Here is a 19,159-nt window from a genome sequence, read left to right as displayed (position 1 = left end):
AGAATGTACCCACTGTGAGGTATGGCGGTGATGCCATCATGATCACAAAGCAGATTTAACAATACAGAATGAATACTGTCAATTTCTATAATTTCACTTTAGACTGTGTGTTACAAGGAGATGGATAAAAAAAGGTTCGATGCAGAAACTCCTGAAATCTGGTAGTTTGCATCCCAGTTAAAACCATAGTTTGCAAAAAGGATCTAAATTTTCATTGTTCAATGGTATCAGTCAGGATAAGGGTACATGTAAAAGAGTAGTAGAAAGAAACACGTTTTAATTGTTAAATTTTCTTCTTTCCAAAGTGAATGAGGAACTATTATACAAAACCTACATCATATGGGTAGCACCATCTACAAATGTTCCTGATCCAAGCAGTGACCCAGGAACAACAGACGCTAACATGTCAACCTGGAGCCCCCCAGCAACACCAACTGCAACTCCTTCAGCTACAACTCATTCAGCTACAACTCATTCAGCTACAACTCCTTCAGCTGCAACTCCTTCAGCTACAACTCATTCAGCTACAACTCATTCAGCTACAACTCCTTCAGCTGCAACTCCTTCAGCTACAACTCATTCAGCTACAACTCATTCAGCTACAACTCATTCAGCTGCAACTCCTTCAGCTACAATTCCTTCAGCTACAACTCATTCAGCTACAACTCATTCAGCTACAACTCATTCAGCTACAACTCATTCAGCTACAACTCATTCAGCTACAACTCATTCAGCTACAACTCATTCAGCTACAACTCATTCAGCTACAACTCATTCAGCTGCAACTCCTTCAGCTACAACTCATTCAACTGCAACTCCTTCAGCTGCAACTCCTTCAGCTGCAACTCCTTCAGCTGCAACTCCTTCAGCTGCACCTGCTGCCACACCTACCACTATGGTTGCTCTTACATCTCACAGTGCAACAACTTCAAGACCAACCACTGAGGTTTCTGAAAGCCTCTCATGCACTATATCACCATCAGCTGGAACTATACTTGATCCTTTCAGTATAATGTGCACTAGTGCCCAGCTTTGTTCAAATTGTCGGTACTGTTTTAAGACAGACGGTAGGTAATTGTAGACTTTTATCACTGATATTGTATTATCTATCTTTAACTTGATTGCACATTTTTGTTCTAATTTATGTCAATCATCACCAGTTTCTATTTACATTTTTTTCTAATTTTATCAGAAAAGCATCTGTTGTGCAGTAAAACTGGAGAAATCAAAGTTCTGTACCTTCCTGTTGGAGACAGAAGAGCTGAGAACAAACTCCTCATTACAGCGACTGCAAAAAACAGCAGCTATGAAGTTAACGCCACTATAACCGCACAGGTTTGTTAAAGACAGAATGCAGGTGGTGAAAAGAAAGCTTAATGAAATTACCTTTCTTTTTTAAAAAAATAAATAAATGATGAACTGTATTTATTTAAATACAAAATAAATAAAATTGTAAAAATAAAATAAATATTTTAATATATCTTTTTATTAAAAAATATGTAAAATAAATGTGTTGTTTATTTATTTAAATAAGTGTTTAAATAAATATTTAAGTAGATAAATAAATGCTCATCTACTTAAATGAATTTGTATTAATCAAATTTATTTAAGTTTATCATAAAGAAATTTTTATAAATGTATTTATGATCAATTCATTTATTTAAATACATCTATTTATTTATTTAATAAATATACCATAAATGTATTAAATGTATTGTAAAATTATTAAATACTTCATTAAATAATTAATTTTACCATTAAATACTAAACAAATTAAATACACCAAGAGCCATGAAATGAATAAATACACAGTGAAATGATTAAATGCAAAAGGACATTTTATTACTTAAATTAAGCATTTAAAAAGGTAGATTTATTTATTTAATGGGATATTATAATTCCATATTATATTTAATTATTTAGTTGTAAATGTAAAATTACATAAAATTCTTATTTTGTCATAAATAGTATCATAAAATTATTAAAAATCATCATTAAAGCCATTGATGGGAGATTTATAAATATGTATTTCATGGTAAAGTTATTTATTTAATTCTGACCGCCCCTGACCCGCCTTACGTTTGACCTGATTGAGTTAATTCATTATTTACAGGTATGGGATGCTACAGCAGACTCGAGCTCAGTGGACGGTTTGGACTCAGCGGTACTGAAAGCTGTGGAGAAGCTGGAGAGTGAAGGTTTACTGTCAGCTGTTTCTACTGGAGAACTTTTTAACTCGGTGGCTGAAAAGCTGAACAGCAAAACTGATGGATCAGAAAAAGAAGCTCGACAAGAGGTAAAGTCTCCATAAGGGATTTGTGTTAGTCAGATTTATGTTGACATTTTTCTAATGTCCAAATTAACGCTCATCATGAAAACGGAGAAATATGAAGGATAATAATTCTCTGATTTTCTCTGGTCTGCAGGAATATTTTGAGCCATCAAAATACGTTTATGTCTTTCAATAAAACCCAGCTGAGCGGGTAATAAACCATAATTATGTTTACAGTGGTAATAAAACAAACTGTATCAAATTTTACTCTCACAGAGAGTTAGAGACACATTTAGTACCAATCATGGTGAAACTGTTATATAGCATTTTTTATGTTTTTGTTTTTTTGTCAGAATCTTTGAATAATTTACGCCCCAATTTTTTTTAGATGAAAGGTGTATTTCAAAAATATAATATATGGAAATGTATTAAATTGATTGTCTCAGTTTTGAAAAGTGAAACGTGAGGTGTTACATGTGCATTGTTGACTTTTGTACTTTTCTCCTAGAGTTTACTGATTCTCTGTTGTTCAGGCCAGTTTATTGAACAATCAAGCATGCCAATACCGTGGCCATTAAAGCAGTTAATGATACTTTAGGGAGTGTGGGCAGGTGCCAAGAACTGCTGGGAAAATAAATCTGCATCTTTGTTAAACTTGTTAACAGAGGGAAGCAGGAAGTGTTCAAAAATGTTCTTTTGTAAGACACTTGCTGTGAATTGCCACCATATAAATTAACTCAATAAACAAGCCTCTTGCTTTTTTACCGCTTCTCCCAAATACGTGTGCATAGCTGTAACTGTGTGTTTATCTCATGTAATACCATTTTTATTTTCTAAATACATAACTTCTGGGTTTCAAAGCTCAGACACAAGATGCTGGACTTGATGATTGGACTAGTGAAGGAGTCTCCAACTCAAACTCCAGAAGAAACTCAGGCTGTAGCCAGAGCGCTTACTACTCTCATTCAGAAAGATGATGAACTCAGCTTGTCTGCACAGGTAATGAAGCATTTTACTGTTTCAGAAAAATAATATGAACCACAATTAAAATAATCATTGCTGTACTCTTGATGCACAGCAGAGTTTTTCTGGTCAGTCTTTAGTTTTTAAGGTGGCAGAGTTAGTTAGACAAACCATAAAAAGTGAAATCCTGCAGATTAGCTTGAGGTCTTCAAAGGTTATCCATGTCAAACTGAGGGACATGAAATATGTAAGAGTTATTCCTCACATGTTGGCAGAGTGATTTGAGGTTTAAACTGGCTGTTTTCAATGACTTACTAATAATATCTGGAGGATTTGAGGTTAGAAGGTGGATTTGAAGGAATGTGAAGGTCAAGCTGCTGCCCTGCTGCTTCATAATGAGGCATGAAAACCCTAAACCAGAAGTCACCAAGTCCAGTTCTGGAGAGCTACTCCAGATACATCTTTCAGACATAGACTTCACTGTTCAAGTGTTCTTTAAAACCATTAAAGTAATGTTTTAGAAAAGCAAATAAGGGGAAAATGTTACTTTTACAATGCCTTTCTTATCAATACATTAAGCTAGAAAACAGAAAATCTATAAATGTTACATGTTTCTTGTTAGTTCTTTGGGTAAAATGAAGGCACACCATATTGTCTGGTCTGGATGGTTTATGTTTTAATTTTAAATCCTCGGGGAGCGATGTAAGAACAAGCAGTCTCAGAAATACTGACTTTTCCTGCTTTAGATTCTTGCAGACATTAAAAATAATAGAAACAAATTTACCAATCTGTCAGACACTGCTGCAAATATTTCAATAATAAAGTAATACCATTTTAAAAATCTAAACAGTTTGGTGTATTTCATCACCTACCATAACATCTTAGCATAATGAGTTTCTCCTCTGACAACTATCCTCTTTCATTACGTTACTGCAAATAGAGGTGATGTAACAGTGTTGAAAATGTCTGGGCTGTTTTTATTTAAGTGGAGATGTGATAGTTGGAGTAGTTTGCACTGTTTTGTACAAAAATTACTTAGAATTCTAATTTAACTTTAACAGTTTAGATTAGATTACTTATTATTCTTATGATACACAAAAATGCAGATGAAATAGGGCTAAAACCACCACTAATTATAAAAATGAACAACACAAGCCATTTAATTTTATCAGAATACGCTTTGGACCCCCCACTCTGATTGCAGTTCAATGAGTTGATATCTTTCCACAGATTGATGCCGCCACATTGTTTGCCAACCTGAGCTTATCTGTCCTGGATATGAACGTGAGCGCAGCTGAAGACAAAGACGATGTTATCATCGCTGCCAGCATCATTGTGGAAGGAGTGGGCGTGATTTTGGATTATTCTTCCAACGTGAGTCATCAACTTGAAAGCCCACGCAGTGGGGATTAACATCTCCCTGGCGGATTTCATAAACACGTCTGTGGATGCATTTTAATTATTAAAGTAGCTACTATTGTTAGTCATTTCTGAAAAATCGGTTCAGAAAATACTGTCTGGTCTCAGTGGTCGATGTTTTTCAGTATTACTCAGTTTTGGTGAACCTTGTAAACTAATATGTTGTTTAATCTTTTACAGAAAAACATCTCTGATGCTTTGCTTGTTGCTCTGAGCATCGTACAGAGCACTTTGTTGAAAACAATGACGGTTAATGACGGTCCAATTATAATACAACAACCTCATATCAGTTTGTTCGTCAATCGGTATGTTTGACTTTCATTCTAAACTCTGAGACATACTGTACATTTTTCTAAGGGTTTTTTTTATGCAAAATTGACTTTTTTGTAATGTTATTGTAGTGTTGCTTTGACTCATTTATACATGTTTGAGAAATCCTTGATTATTTACCCAAAGCTCTGTCTTGGAGTGGCAGTCTCCAGCTGAGATTGTATCCCACAGAGCTCCCATACGTGTCTCAGCTCCTCCAGACTAGCGGCAGCAGCAATTCTCAAACACTTAGCAGAACTGCAAAACCACAGAGCTCATCAAACAAACTACCCCTCACGTCAAAGCTTCAAAGAATGACATCATTGAGGAGCATTGTTGTGATGATGCGCTGAAGCTGGAAAGCGCAGAAACTTCATAAAGAAACAGAGGCCAATTTCAAGGCATCAAATTGCAAAGTTTAATTTCTAAGTACTGTTTGATATAGTTTGTTACTTAAAGGTATCATAAAATGGGACTATGTACTTGGCAACATTCAGTCATGTGAAATTTAGTCTTCTAAATTAACCGGCATAAACCGGCTTGTGATGCAACACAAGAATGTTGAAAAATGCTCCTCGTGTTTCGAGCCCATTAATCGAATGAAGTCATTTTATTTTCCCATGACTCTAGATTTGATGTGTCTTCTGATCTTATCCTGCAGAGTAAAACCTGAGAGTTTACACAAAGAGTCCATCAGTGCTAATTTAAGTTCTCAGCCCACGTTTTCGCTGCCACAACTCCCATCTGACATGTTTCTGTCAGATGAACCAGTGGATGTCCGGGTAAGCCAAAATAATTGTTTCATGTGAAATCAGAGTGCAGGTGTCTTCCAGATGCTGTGCGTGTTTGATCAAAGAGGTCTTCAATTTTCTAACGTGCCTTTCTTTAAATGAGATTTAACCCTGATTTGCTCTTTCAAATACAACAACAGATGCTGAGTTTAGATAAAAATCCCTTTTCTTGGAACGAGAAAGGAAACATTAGTGGACTGATGGGTGGTCTGTCCTTCACAAGACAAGATGGATCCGGTATCCCTGTTGAGAACTTAAGTGAAGATATTGAGGTCAGTGTTGCAGCAGTGCAGCATCAGGGAATTGTTCGAAACTGTGATTACCTTTTAAAATACAAACCTAACTGTGAGGACTTTTCTAGCAAGTATCCTCTTCAGACATATGATTCAATTTTAAATAAAACAAATCAAATCTGAACTTGCTTGCTCCTAATTTGACTCCATACATACTTTTTGTTGACTGAGCTTCATCAACTTAGTATTTCAGCGTGCACTGTGCTGTCATGTCAAAGTAATAATGGTTGCTACATCTTTTTGGCTCTTCTAAAGGAAAAGTTTTTATTTTTCAATCTCTTTGCAAGTGTTTTACTCTCTCTGAAGTGCTCCCCTGGAAAATTCCCATTTTAGAACCAAATAGGCTTATATCCCTCTGATTTAAAAACTAAAGCATTCTAGCTTTTGGTGGAAACACTCAAACCAAGCACATCAGATTAAGTTTTACAAGTGATTCCTGTTAAACATAAGGATAAAAAAATGGAGCATTCTTGCCTTCTGGTAATGAAGTATTGCCAGAAGTTATATTGTATTACTTATTGTTAACAAAACAAATGTTTAATTATGACATTGATGAATTGTAATTGAAGTTTCTGAACCCCAAACCAAAAAGTATTGCTAGGATTGTTGCTTTTTGTCATTTTTTTCACTGTTAGTTGAATGACGTAGTTCAATGAGAGCATATCAGTGTAATAGGAAATGTGAATAAATGCACCCTAACACTAGCCATTCTTACTTCTTATTGAGGTTGATCCCCTGAAACAATCTATTCACGATATGCTGTCTGTTTTAAGAGCAGTATTTGTGTTTGTAGGGCTTCTATTTTAGTCACAGCCACACAATCTTCAACTAAAACATGCACTGAAGAGCAAATTCAAAATGAGAAAATTCCCTTCTAAGCAAAAGCAAACCCTTTTGCCACCCTCTGGGTGGTAAGGGTATGAGTTTTTCACAGTAATTTCTGAGTTATCCAGAGGTTTGTTTTTATTATTATTCTCTGTAAAATGCAAACTTGGGTAATATAGCTCAGCACCAAATTTTATTTGCCAGAATGAAATGAGTTTTGTGTTTAAACTGGACAAGAGGCAGTTTTGATTTTCAACTTTAGTCCATAAAATAAAAACAGACTTCTACTTCTACCTGCTTTGCCACCCTGGGTCTGCTGAGAGTCTTGATGTGCAAATTGTGTTGCATGTGTTTCTTACACCTGTCCAAGGATGTGCTGTTTTAGGGTTCACAAGATCACAAATTATTCATGCAAAAAGTGTCAAAAGAAAACGCCGTACATTTTTCTTCCCGTTTAGTTTTTTCCAATCAAAACAGGTGAGTACGTATTAATCCACTTGTTATTCTAATCAGAGCCATGGGAATATCTGAAACAAACTGTTATGCTTATTTATGATTGCATTGCAGGAGTACACATAATCTGCTCTATTTAAGCTACTTGTGAATAAACAACCATTTGAAATTAATCAAGTAGCCACTTGATAACCTCTAATTAATATGGTGAATGAATTTTAAATATAATTATAGCTGAGCATGCTGATCCTAGTAAGAACAGTTTGCTGTCTGCCAGTAAAATATTTATATTCTTTTCATCTGTTTTTTGCTTTTGGCTGGTTCCATAGATTCTGTTGCCAAGGCCCGCTGGAGAACAAGTGAACACCTCAGTTTTGGACCTTGGGAACTACAGCACAACAGCCATAGATGTTCCCTCAGCCGACTCCACTCTGCTTTTAAAGGTGCACTTAGATGCTTATGTACTGAATGTTCAATGAACATTTTATTGTGGGTTAAAAGATGACCTCTGCAAATAACCATTTAAATACTTTTATAACCCTGACCATAGTAAAGAATGGGGCTGAGTGATTTGGCTGAAAAACCTTTTATGATATGCATTTCATATCATTTGATATCAATGGTTATTGTAGCTTTTTGTTGTAAATACTCAGAACACTGCCTCGCTTGTTCCTCTTTTATCTACAGTTTTCTCTTAAGATGTACAGAGTTAGTTTTCTGCCACCCACAGCGTTTTACAAATGTACATCTTTTATACAAAGATTTTTGGGACAATATTTTGATACAAATAGATTGATTTTATGTTTTAAAGATGGTGCCTTCTGTGGATCCTTTGCCCTTCAAACTGTTCCTTGGCTACATGGATTACCCTACTGACACAAATCATGTAGCGATGATACAGATGCCTCTTCCGGGATCTACTCAAGGTAATGAACATTTTCCTCTGTTATATTTCACATTTGATATTTGTGTGATTTACCCGAGCATATGTTTGGGTCTGACGCAGAAGAAAGATACACGTGGCTTCTTAGTCCCACAAATTTAAAGGGAAACACTGGATTGCATTATCTTGTGGTGAGGCCTATTGTTGGTCCAGGTGTGAAATCTATAAATGCCACATTATCCATCACCCCCATTACATCCTCATGCAAATTTTGGAATGAAACTCTATTGGACTGGAAGGATTCTGGATGCAGAGTAAGTATAATTATTTCTCATTAAGAAGCAGATTTTTTTGAACACCATGTTGCTTTTGGGATAATGATGTTTGTTTGTGCTTCAAGGTTGGTGTTAAGACCACGCATTTAGTCACCCAGTGCTTGTGCAACCACCTCACATTTTTTGGCAGCTCTTTCTTTGTAACTCCAAATCTCGTCGACCCTTCACGCACTGCTGAGCTTTTTGCGACCTTTGCTGAGAACCCAGTGGTTGTGTGCTTTGTCGGGGCTCTTTTTGTGACCTACCTCCTCGTGGTTGTGTGGGCACGAAGAAAAGACATCAAGGACACAGTCAAGGTAAAGTCTTTTTCCACCAACTCCACTTTATGAAAACATTTATATCTAAAGTCTGGTGTGAGCATCCTGAAATTTAGAATTTTTTCCTGCTCAAATGCTGAAGTTAAAGTTATCTATGTAAGTGATCGCTATTTTACTGATAGGTAAATAAGCTTTTATTAGCAAGCAAGCCCAGTTTGACATGAATGAAAGAATGGATGATCAGTTTAGCTACTTTACTCACGTGCAGGTAAAGGGGACATTGCTGGAGGACAACGACCCCATGGATAATTACAGCTACCTGTTGTGTGTTTGCACTGGGCATCGCATAGGAGCCTCCACTTCCTCTCAGGTGGTGAAAATATTAATATGCATTTATTTAGGATGAATGGATCTTAAACACAAATTTTTAAAAATCGTCTCAAAAATGATCTGGAAACTTGTCTCTTAGATAGTTTTGTCTTAGTAATATGCAGAAAATGAAAACAAACAAAAGAATTGCAGTCCTATAATCCTGTGAGTTGCAGGTTAGTGAATCCATTAAGAACAATTAATGAGTATTTACCAGCAGATATATGTAATGGGAATGTTTATTGCTGCAGCATCAGTTAACTTGCTGCTCAAAAAGCATCTAAGTTTTTGCATTTTCAGTCTGGAAAATTTAATTTGCTGGGGATTTGAATAACAGAAATAATGACATGCTTCATCCTTTAAGCCTGTGCCTTCAAAAACTCAGATCACTTTCTAGCAGCTAAACTAGTCACAGACTCAGAAAGTTTAACCCAAACTACTTATTTAATCTCCAACTCACTTTATAGCGTACAAGCAATCATGTAAACAAGTCGTGATTCAGCTCTGCTTAGCCTCGGCTTCCCAAACATCTGTCTGTCAGCATCACTTTCATTTTATCTGTCTCCATCTGTGAAACGCACCAGAGCATTTCAAAGCTAAACAGACCAGATTCTGCATCAAACACTGGTGGAAATAATAAAAAGGGTAAACATTGACTGAACTTTTGTTTCCATGTCGGGGATTCATTTTGTGCTGAAAGAATGTTAACAAGCATTAACAGCAATTCACCGTGCATATAATTCTGACTCTCTGGTAAATTAAAAAAGATAAATAAATCAATCTTCAACTGAAATAACATTTGAAAACCAAATACTTAATTTTAGTGCATTTAATTGACAAGGTAAACAACGAACAAATATGTAGAGTTGAAACTGGAAGTTTACATACACTGAATAAAAAAAACATGGATTTTTTTTTCTCACCAAATGTCTTTTGCTTTAGGTCAAATTATTTCTACTTGCTAAATATCACAATAATAAGAAAAGGAAGTTATTTATTAATGTCCTCAAAATCAGAAGCTTTTATGTGCGAAATAAAATTATTTTTTTTACAGATAAAGAACCACAGGATTGTTGTGATGCAGTGTTTTGTTTCAGGTTGTAGTCACTCTTCTGGGTGCAGACGGCAACAGTAAGCCTCATCACCTGACTGATCCACAGAAACCCGTGTTTGAGCGTGGAGCCGTGGATTTGTTCCTGCTCACTACACCGTCCTCTTTGGGAGAGCTGCAGGGCATCAGACTGTGGCACAACAATTCTGGAAACCATCCTGCTTGGTGAGAAATCCCCCAAAAAATACTTAAAAAACAAAAAAAAAGGCTGAACTAATAAGAACTACTCTGATTAATGTCGTGACAGTATAATAAATATATACATGTACAACAGAGATAACAGTTTTAGATATGAATACATATTTTTTAATTACTACATAAAGCAGATTCATCCAGTTCAAATCTCTAAATTTACACTATCAGGATATAAATGATGTGTCTAATATAACTTTATTCCAACCAGAATGTATGGAATAATATACTGAATTGCATACAATATCCACATCTAAAACAAACATGAAGAAGCTCCAATCAGTATTCAGAAAAATTTACTTCATTTGTGAAAGAAGTAGTATTGGCAGGATGTAAGTGTTGAACAACAAACCACTCAAAAGAAAATCCCTGATGGTTACATCTTAAAATTTGTGACAGTTTGATAACAAAAAGTTTTGTTTGGTTGGCTGACCAGAACAAAGCTTAGATTACATTGGTATACGCAACAAAAGTCCCGCACTGAATCCAGAACTGACTGTTTGAAAGCAAAAGATACACAGTGCAACTATAAACCTGAGATCAGTCAAAAAGCTTGTGGTAACACTGGAGGAGCTGCACAGATCTACAGCTCAGGTGGGTGAAACTGTTGATGACGCCCATAAACAGATTGTCCTACTTTTTTAGGCAGACACTGGAAGAGTGGCAGGAGTGAAGCTGTCATTAATAGAAAGTCCAGTTTAGAGAGAAAGCCAATGAGAGGATTATGAACTCTTACTGGTACTAGGACAGATGTTCACCTTCTAAACATAGAACTAAAATTACAATGGAATAGTTTGGATCAAAGCATGTTAGAGAGGCTGAATCAAAGTCTAAATCTAAATCTAATTTTTAAAGAGACGAGTAGTATTGATTCTAGAGTCTGAATGCATAACACATGTAACATAATTTATAACGGCATTTGAAAATCCTGGATTTTCTTCAGTTCACTGCACAATTACGCACAGCTTTGTTTTGGTTCATCACATTAATTTCCACTTAAATAGATTGACTTCTGTGATTGTAAACTAAAAGAACCATTCATAGCTTTGGAACGAACTGTACTAGGCTAAGTTTGTTTTAAATGCCAAACTTTAACATCAGGACAGAGAGAAACTTCTTTTGTTCACAAATTGTCACAATTATTGATTGACATATAACTTAATTCTAACAAGTACATGCTGCAAAAAAAAAAAAAAAAGAAGCAGAAACAAAGCTAAGAGCAGTGTCAGTGTGTGGAAAAACCGATTACCTCCACAAGAATTGAGTGCCTGATTAATAGCCAGGTGCTTGCAAAATATATCTGAAAGCAGAAGTTGGCGGTGTGCCTGTCTTAACCAATAATTGGTGTGTTAGAACGTTACCCAGAAGAAAGTCCAACTGATTCTTAACGGTTTGAGTATGAATAAACTGAATATGTTTGACTGTCAGAGATCTGATAACTAAAGTTTTGATAAAACAAAGCCAATCAGCTAAATCACTGAACCACAGCTATGTCAAATTGACTGAAAGCAAAAAAATATGTGCAATTACAGCAAGGACACAATGAAGAAAGTGTTATCCTCACATACTAAAGAGTGAATGCTACATATAAATAATTTTCCACAGCAAAATCTTGATTATGACTTTCCTGAAAACAAAGAGCATTCAAGAAAACAACATTGCAGAGACTCCAGTTTTTCTGACGGTTCCAGTCACTGATTTTGCTCTCATTTACTAGTGCTGATTTCAGCCAACTCTCCTTTTGCTTTAAGACTTGCTGTAAATTGATCAGAAAGTGACCCGCAATAACGTCTCACATAGAGAGTGTGCTCAGTGTTTTGCCAATCGCCTTAAAAAGAAGTAGTCCTCAGTGTTTGTGGAAGTAAACATGGATGCTAACGGTGAAGCATAGCTTACGATTTTGAAGTTGTTGTCCGAACGGACGGAGCCAGCACAGTAATCACCGAATCCTCATCACTGCCCTCCTTGGTTGTTGATTTTCCTCCCGCTTGTTTGTGCGTCTCAGGACGCAGAATAGTGACGTTTGTCGAGTATCAATGACGTTCAAGATCTGGCCGTTAGGATTCAGATCACGTTTGAGAAGATCGAATAGTATCGGACATAGACATAATATAAGAGTAGACCTCTCATTGGCTGCTCCGGCGCAGGAAATACGGCGGCCATCTTGGAGCGGTCGTCCCTCCTACTTTGCTCAACCAAAACAGCAGAAGATGCCTCAGCACTGAGCAGTGGTGGAGAAAGTACTCAAAAAATGTACTTAAGTAAAAGTACAAATACACAGTCAAAAATGTACTCAAGTAAAAGTCAAAGTACCACATTAACATTTTACTTAAGTAAAAGTAAAAAAGTACTGGCTTTTAAAAATACTTAAGTATTAAAAGTAAAAGTACTCGCTGAATGCATCACTTAATCGCTAATATCATTAAGTGTGCCGATCGTATTTAATTTTAATACATCAGAAATGTGCCATTTTAATGAACACTACCACAGATTAAACATGTTCTTATTGTGTTTATTCTCTGTAACAGTTTAGACTTAGATATGTGATTCTATGAATCATAATTTCAGGGATGGAAACATTTTGTCTCCTGTCCTAACATAGCATGAACTTCATTAGTCACATTTATTTAGAAAGAAATCTAACTGAAAGGGGATGTAAAGAAGGTGCGGGCGAGGTGGAGGACATGCAACCAAGGAGCCATGTAGCAGAGTTGTAGTCAAGACCACCGAACCCAAGACCAGCGCCCTGCGCTAAATGACACAATAACATTAAGTTTACCTATCAAAATTGGTTCTCAGATTGATCTGAAAGATCCACATTCCCATAAAAACACCTACATATTAAATACTTAGAGCTGAAATATATTATCCAGTATCAATTAAAACTCACTTCATTCTGTTTTGCTTTCATCGCTGTGCTATAATCCACAGAGGTCTCCTGCCATCCCTAGAAAAATAACGCCCTGGGCGGTTGCCCATATTGCCCATGTCAGAAACCACAACTGAAACATCGCAATTAACGGTAAATAACGTTCAACTATGAACACTGTCCAACGGCGCAACAAGTAACTAAGCAGAAGGAGCACCGTGACTGTTTTCATCCTCCCTCCCACTGCAATGCTTGCCACCATGACAGGAGACGAAATCAATCAATGAGCAATGAGCATGCTCTGTGTTCATACGTTCAACTTTTACTTATTCAACGATTAAATAAATGTGTGTGTGTATATATATATAGCTACCGCAGTGTACACAAGAACAAAGAACGGCTCTCAGTGAGGCTTCAGTCCTTAGGACTTAGTAAAGATCCGTCCAGAAGAATCGGATCGTTCGTGAATGTTATATCACTATATTGCAGACTTTGGTCACAGCGTTGTCCCATATATGCAACACCTCAGTCAACACCTCCACACAATAATTCAGCGCATGAGTGACAACTTTTTTTCATCGCAGATGCAACATGTGTCTCTATACAGCTAGCTTAGCTAGCATCACGTCCACAGATCTTACCTTTCTTTAAGCTTTCCTTCCAAGTGACGCTAAAAGTTGGACGACGTCCCACCGTCTGTGAAAGCGAAGCGCTGGTGATTTTACATGTCGCCATATATTATGATTTATGCAGCTATTATCATTAAACAGACATCTCCTCCCGCTCAGAGGAAACCACTGCGCATGTCTGGAGCTCCGCGTGCGAGTAAAGGTGGAGCCGATGGGTGACAACAGACACTAAGTCACGTTATTGCTCGGATTTTACGGCGCCACCTTAAATCCCTGAACTTCACATTTTAACGGAAAAAAAGAGCAACGCGACTTGGATGTAACGAGTAACGAGACAGTTTTGTAGAAATGTAGTGAAGTAAAAAGTACAGATACTTACTGTAAAATGTAGTGGAGTAAAAGTAGAAAGTCCCCATTATTAAATCTACTTAAGTAAAGTACTGATACACGAAAACTGTACTTAAGTACAGTACTTCCCACCACTGGCACTGAGGGATATTGTTGTTCTGATCGATGGACTATTGATGTGAGGGCTCCACAGACAACATTTCACAAGTAAGATGGACATATTATTGTGTATATTTTGTGATTAGAATATAACTTTGCTGTATTTATGTCCACCGGTGAGATACCAGCTAATATTAGCTACAGTGCTTGATGTAATACGGGGTTCAGCCCCGCTATGAAGGCTAACTGAGATTCTGTAAATCTAAAAAAATTATTATTTTCTATCATTGACTTAGATTATCTGACACAAGAGTCTACATTAGAAATGTGACAATGCAGCGTATATTATAAAACGTATATTACGTGCTATAGCATTCATCAGCAAAGTTTACACAGGTGGTAAAGACTATTATTTATATGTAATTCTTTCACTCTGTCAAAAGTAAGATGGCTCCCAAATTTTCCGTTTTTGTTTTGAAGGTTTCCTAAAGACACGATGTGAGGAAGAAGTGGGAGATATCTTTAAAGAGAGACGGATTCACTGTACAGCACGGATGAATCTCGCATCGGATTTTGGACTCAATCTCAGCTGCTGAATCTCTGAAGCTAGAAATCCTCGGCTGGAAAACATATATACATACATATTAACATGTATCCAATATGCTCATCATACATCAATATCAGAATATTCCGTTTCTATTCTATTGTTATAGCCACTAAGTATATTTAAATATGCTGAACTATGTATTAAAAACATACTTAAAAAAATGCAATTGTTTATAAACGTAGCTTTGATAGATGTTTGAATATGGTTTCCAGTAACAAATAAGCGTGTTATGATCGATTAAATGCGCTGATACGTCATTGTGCCTGCTAAACATATGCTGAGTGGAGTGGTGTACCGCTCCAAGATGGCCGCCCTAAATCTGGTCAGCGACAATAGGCGAGAGCGGTGCATGAGGCGTCTATCCTTGTATTATGTCTATGGTATCGGATATCCAAGTGCCCTGGGTCGCATTCGAAAAAATCCAACCTGTGTTGTTCAAACTGCCATAAAAAGGTCAGATACAGGTCGCATTATGTAGCAAGTTGCCTACCTGCAGTTGACAACTTTCTGGACAACTTCATAATCCACATTATTTGGTTCTGGAGGCTGAAACTAAAAACTAGTCCAAAAGAGGGCTTGTCTGAAGCTGACTTCTACATCTTAAAAACATTGATAATGGTTTAACTGAATGGGATTCTGAACTTTTAAACTATTGTCAAGTTAAGATTTAGTGGTTATTTACATGAAAGCCAAGGATATATGGAAAATGGAGGTAGGAAAATACAGTTTCTTTTAAAAATTCAAGTAAATTTTTAGAAAAAAAAGTAACTTTGTGCCTGGGAAATACACAATACAGCCTGTTAAGACTCACATAAACAGTTGGCTTCATAGAATCCACATGTTCTAACTTATTAATGTAATGTTGTGACATTTCCCACCACATTGTGGCCTGACATGTAATGCTTTCAAAAATGAAAAAAATGTAGACTTCATGAGATAAAATGTTTGTTGTTTCCTTCAGGTTTGTGGGCACCGTCCTTGTGCAGGATTTACAGACAGAGCAGAAATGGTATTTTTTATGCAACTCCTGGCTCGCAATAGACATGGGTGATTGCTGCCTCGATAAACTCTTTCCTGTTTCAACAGAGATGGATCTGAAGAAATTCAGGTAAGGCAGAAGTGTAGCGGTACATCGAGGTGCACAAGTGCACCATTATAGTCTGCAGAGCAGATGTGAATCCTAGGACGTCCTTTTCCATTTGAATTTCAATGAAAAGTCAAATCAAATGTAAATCAGATGCAATAGCAGGCTTGGATTTCAGTTGAAGAAACGTCAGATTTATTGGAAGTGAAACCTTTTGAAATTTGACTTTTTAAAACGCCAAGTCTTCAACTGAAGCCAACTTCGTAGCTAATGAAGGTGTTTGCATTTTGAGAAAAAATAGTCTGTTATAGGAGAACTAATTAGCAAATGGATGAGAAGTTAAATATGAATACGATTAAAGATTTTAAGACAGTCTTTTTAAGTTATTTTAATTAACTTTAATTGTTAAACTGTGAACTAATTACAGCTAACAGGTAAGTTTTTTTGTTTTTTTTAGAACAGAAATAACAGATTTTTTTTTTTTGCAATAAATCTCGACTTAAAAATTGAGCTGATGATTCAAAGAAGATTTACAGCTTTTTCTTTATTCTTAAATGTCAGAAAGCCGCAAATCCCATCAAATGTTGTGTCTCAACACAAAGAGATTAAAAATATAATGCTAATCCCTCACTAATTGGGAGTTTATCTTTGTTTTAAAATGTTTATAACTAACATCGGAGCTTTTATCTTCCAGTAACTTGTTCTTCATGAAGACGGCAAGGGATTTCAGTGACGGACACCTTTGGTTCTCTGTGATCACTCGACCGCCGAGCAGCAGCTTTACTTGTGTGCAGAGGGTGTCCTGCTGTTTCTCCCTGCTGCTCTGCACCATGCTGACCAGCATCATGTTTTATGGGATCCCAACAGACCCCTCAGATCAGGTCATGGATTTGGGTACATCTAATTTTATTTACACTTCACAGTACCTCAAGAAACAAAAGAAAACCCCACGAACTCGTCTGATAAGAGCTATGTTTTCAGGTCACTTTGAGTTCACCTGGCAGCAGTTCATGGTTGGGGTTCAGAGTTCCCTCATCATGTTTCCAATAAACATCCTCATAGTCAGCGTCTTCAGAAACACTCGCCCACGGGAGTCGTCTTGTTGTCAAAGAAAAACAAAGAAAGCAAGTCGCCGCCAGCAAAAACGCAGCGTACAGACAACTTCTCTGCAACCGGGAGCTACCATCAGCAGCACAGGGAGCTCCACTTTAGACGCCATCATAGAAGTAAGTGCTTTGTGCCTTTGTGAACAGCAAAGAAAACCCATTACAGACCTTGAACATTGTTTTTTCACCATTTTGTCTTGTAACAAACCACAAGCCTCTGTCTATTTGTCTCTGATTTCATGTGATAGATATGAAAGAAAAACAATACGTGGTTTTTCACATTTATTACATGTAGAAATCCTAAAATTTTAGTTTGTGTAATAACCTTTTAGTGCAAATCTGATTGAGTTCATTTAAAAATACTTTATTTATCCCACAGAGAAATGAAAGGTTTTGTTCCTTATATCATCCAAGTTGCTTCAAAACTTTGAGTTGCACCAACATTTAATTTCTCTGGGATTTATAAAGTGTTTTTCATTTGAACTGACTCATTTTGAAGTATTGATTTTAGTAGTTGAAAATACTCGCTAGAATACTGGTTACATTGCATTATGAGTTTCTAATGTATATAGAACAATATCTTGCATTTGAACAATTAGGATATTGCAAGAATTCTTCAGTCCCTGTCTGAGACAACCAAATGCAACATCCCATCCGTCAAGTCTGACTTTGGTTCTGGAAAAGAAACTGACATTAATGCTGTCCTCGCCAAAGTGGAAGAATTTCTCAAACAGAATACCAAATGCAGCAAAGACACCCAGACAAAAACACAGTGTCAACTATCAGGTGGGTCCTGCTCCTGCGACAGTGGTGTTGTTATTCAGGTCAGAAGCAACAGAGATGCTCAGAAAAGCTAGCTGTGGGTGTATCCATCCCCAAATAAATAAAATCAGACTTTTCAAGTTTTTACATTTGTCCAAAATCATACATCTTAATAGTTACGATTGCGATGCGTTTGTGTCCTGTGCTAACAGCCGAGGGGATTGAGAAGAAGAGCAACAAAACCCAGCATCTGTACAGACAAATGTGTCACCTTGAAAAGGAGCTGAGTCTGATGGACCCGTCCAGCTTCCCCAGCCCACTATGCTTTGAAAAGGCCCAGAAGCAGGTCCAGGGGATGAAGAGCTACCTTGAAGATCAGCTCTTCAGCCATTTGGATCTAGATGAGCCTAAACATGAGAAGTAAAAAAAACCCAAAAACTTATAGCTTTATTTTGAGCTTTTAAAAATGCTTCTTGGGACTTGGTGGCTGAACAAGTGCTGTCAAATATGAGTTATTTGGACTCTTTGTTTCTGTTCTTTCCCTGTATTGACTTTTTATTTTCCTTCATCCATGTTTGTTTCCTCTTTTAGTTCAGTTATTTTTCATCTGATCAGTCTTGACATGTTTTACTCTCAGTCTGCTCCTAGTTTTATTCTTTGTGAAAGCTTAATTTTGATTAATTTGCTTTCTCTCTCACACCCTCAGTTAGCCAATCAGAACCGTTCCATTGTTCCACATTCACTCTCTCCTCACGTTCTTTGTTGTTTCCTTCTGTTAAATCCTGTTGTTTTTCCTGTCAGTACCTTGCCATCCTTGGACTTATGGTTTTTGTTCTGCTCTGGCTCCCTTGGTTCTCTGTGATTTTTGTGAGTTTTTGTTCATGTTCATGAGCATCAATATTTATTTTCTTATGGGAAGGGCATCGTATTAAAATTCAGCCCCAGGGTTCTCAATATAATATCCTCAGTAATACAAATACAGAAAACAGCTGCATGTTTGTGATATGTTGTTAGATTTTCTAGCTTCCTTAAAGGTCTTACTGTGTCAGAGGCTAATGTTAGCTTGTAGGCTACTTAAACAGAAACAAAGACTTTTCATAAAAGTAGACAAATTAATTTATGAAAATATTTGCCTCTTTTATAGCAGCGCAAGAACAAAGTATGTGAGCTGGTATAAATGTTT

The 19,159-nt window shown here is 36.7% G+C and overlaps 1 protein-coding gene across 2 annotated transcripts in view; it reads left to right on the top strand.

Annotated features, from left to right (window-relative positions):
• The window catches only part of LOC103460357 (polycystin-1-like protein 2), a 48,042-nt gene that overhangs the window by 10,941 nt on the left and 17,942 nt on the right, over positions 1–19,159 (top strand). Inside the window, exons 14-32 of one of the 2 annotated variants that reach the window (XM_008402479.2) lie at positions 306–1,067; positions 1,193–1,335; positions 2,114–2,296; positions 3,134–3,271; positions 4,466–4,609; positions 4,835–4,959; positions 5,625–5,745; positions 5,895–6,026; positions 7,655–7,768; positions 8,137–8,251; positions 8,332–8,522; positions 8,609–8,839; positions 9,069–9,170; positions 10,267–10,445; positions 15,986–16,132; positions 16,803–17,002; positions 17,090–17,334; positions 17,814–18,000; positions 18,189–18,396. In XM_008402479.2, coding sequence (XP_008400701.2) covers positions 306–1,067; positions 1,193–1,335; positions 2,114–2,296; positions 3,134–3,271; positions 4,466–4,609; positions 4,835–4,959; positions 5,625–5,745; positions 5,895–6,026; positions 7,655–7,768; positions 8,137–8,251; positions 8,332–8,522; positions 8,609–8,839; positions 9,069–9,170; positions 10,267–10,445; positions 15,986–16,132; positions 16,803–17,002; positions 17,090–17,334; positions 17,814–18,000; positions 18,189–18,396 — 3,667 coding nt within the window. Of the gene's footprint in view, positions 1–305; positions 1,068–1,192; positions 1,336–2,113; positions 2,297–3,133; positions 3,272–4,465; positions 4,610–4,834; positions 4,960–5,624; positions 5,746–5,894; positions 6,027–7,654; positions 7,769–8,136; positions 8,252–8,331; positions 8,523–8,608; positions 8,840–9,068; positions 9,171–10,266; positions 10,446–15,985; positions 16,133–16,802; positions 17,335–17,813; positions 18,001–18,188; positions 18,397–19,159 lie in introns of both variants that reach the window. The other variant, XM_081604565.1, reaches the window with a different exon arrangement.

The sequence above is a fragment of the Poecilia reticulata genome, chromosome 2 (assembly GCF_904066995.2).
Source record: "Poecilia reticulata chromosome 2, P_reticulata-male-v2, whole genome shotgun sequence".
Taxonomy (NCBI): Eukaryota; Metazoa; Chordata; class Actinopteri; order Cyprinodontiformes; family Poeciliidae; genus Poecilia; species Poecilia reticulata.
Note: the sequence above shows the minus strand (reverse complement) of the source record. Positions and strands in the feature narration are given on the sequence as shown.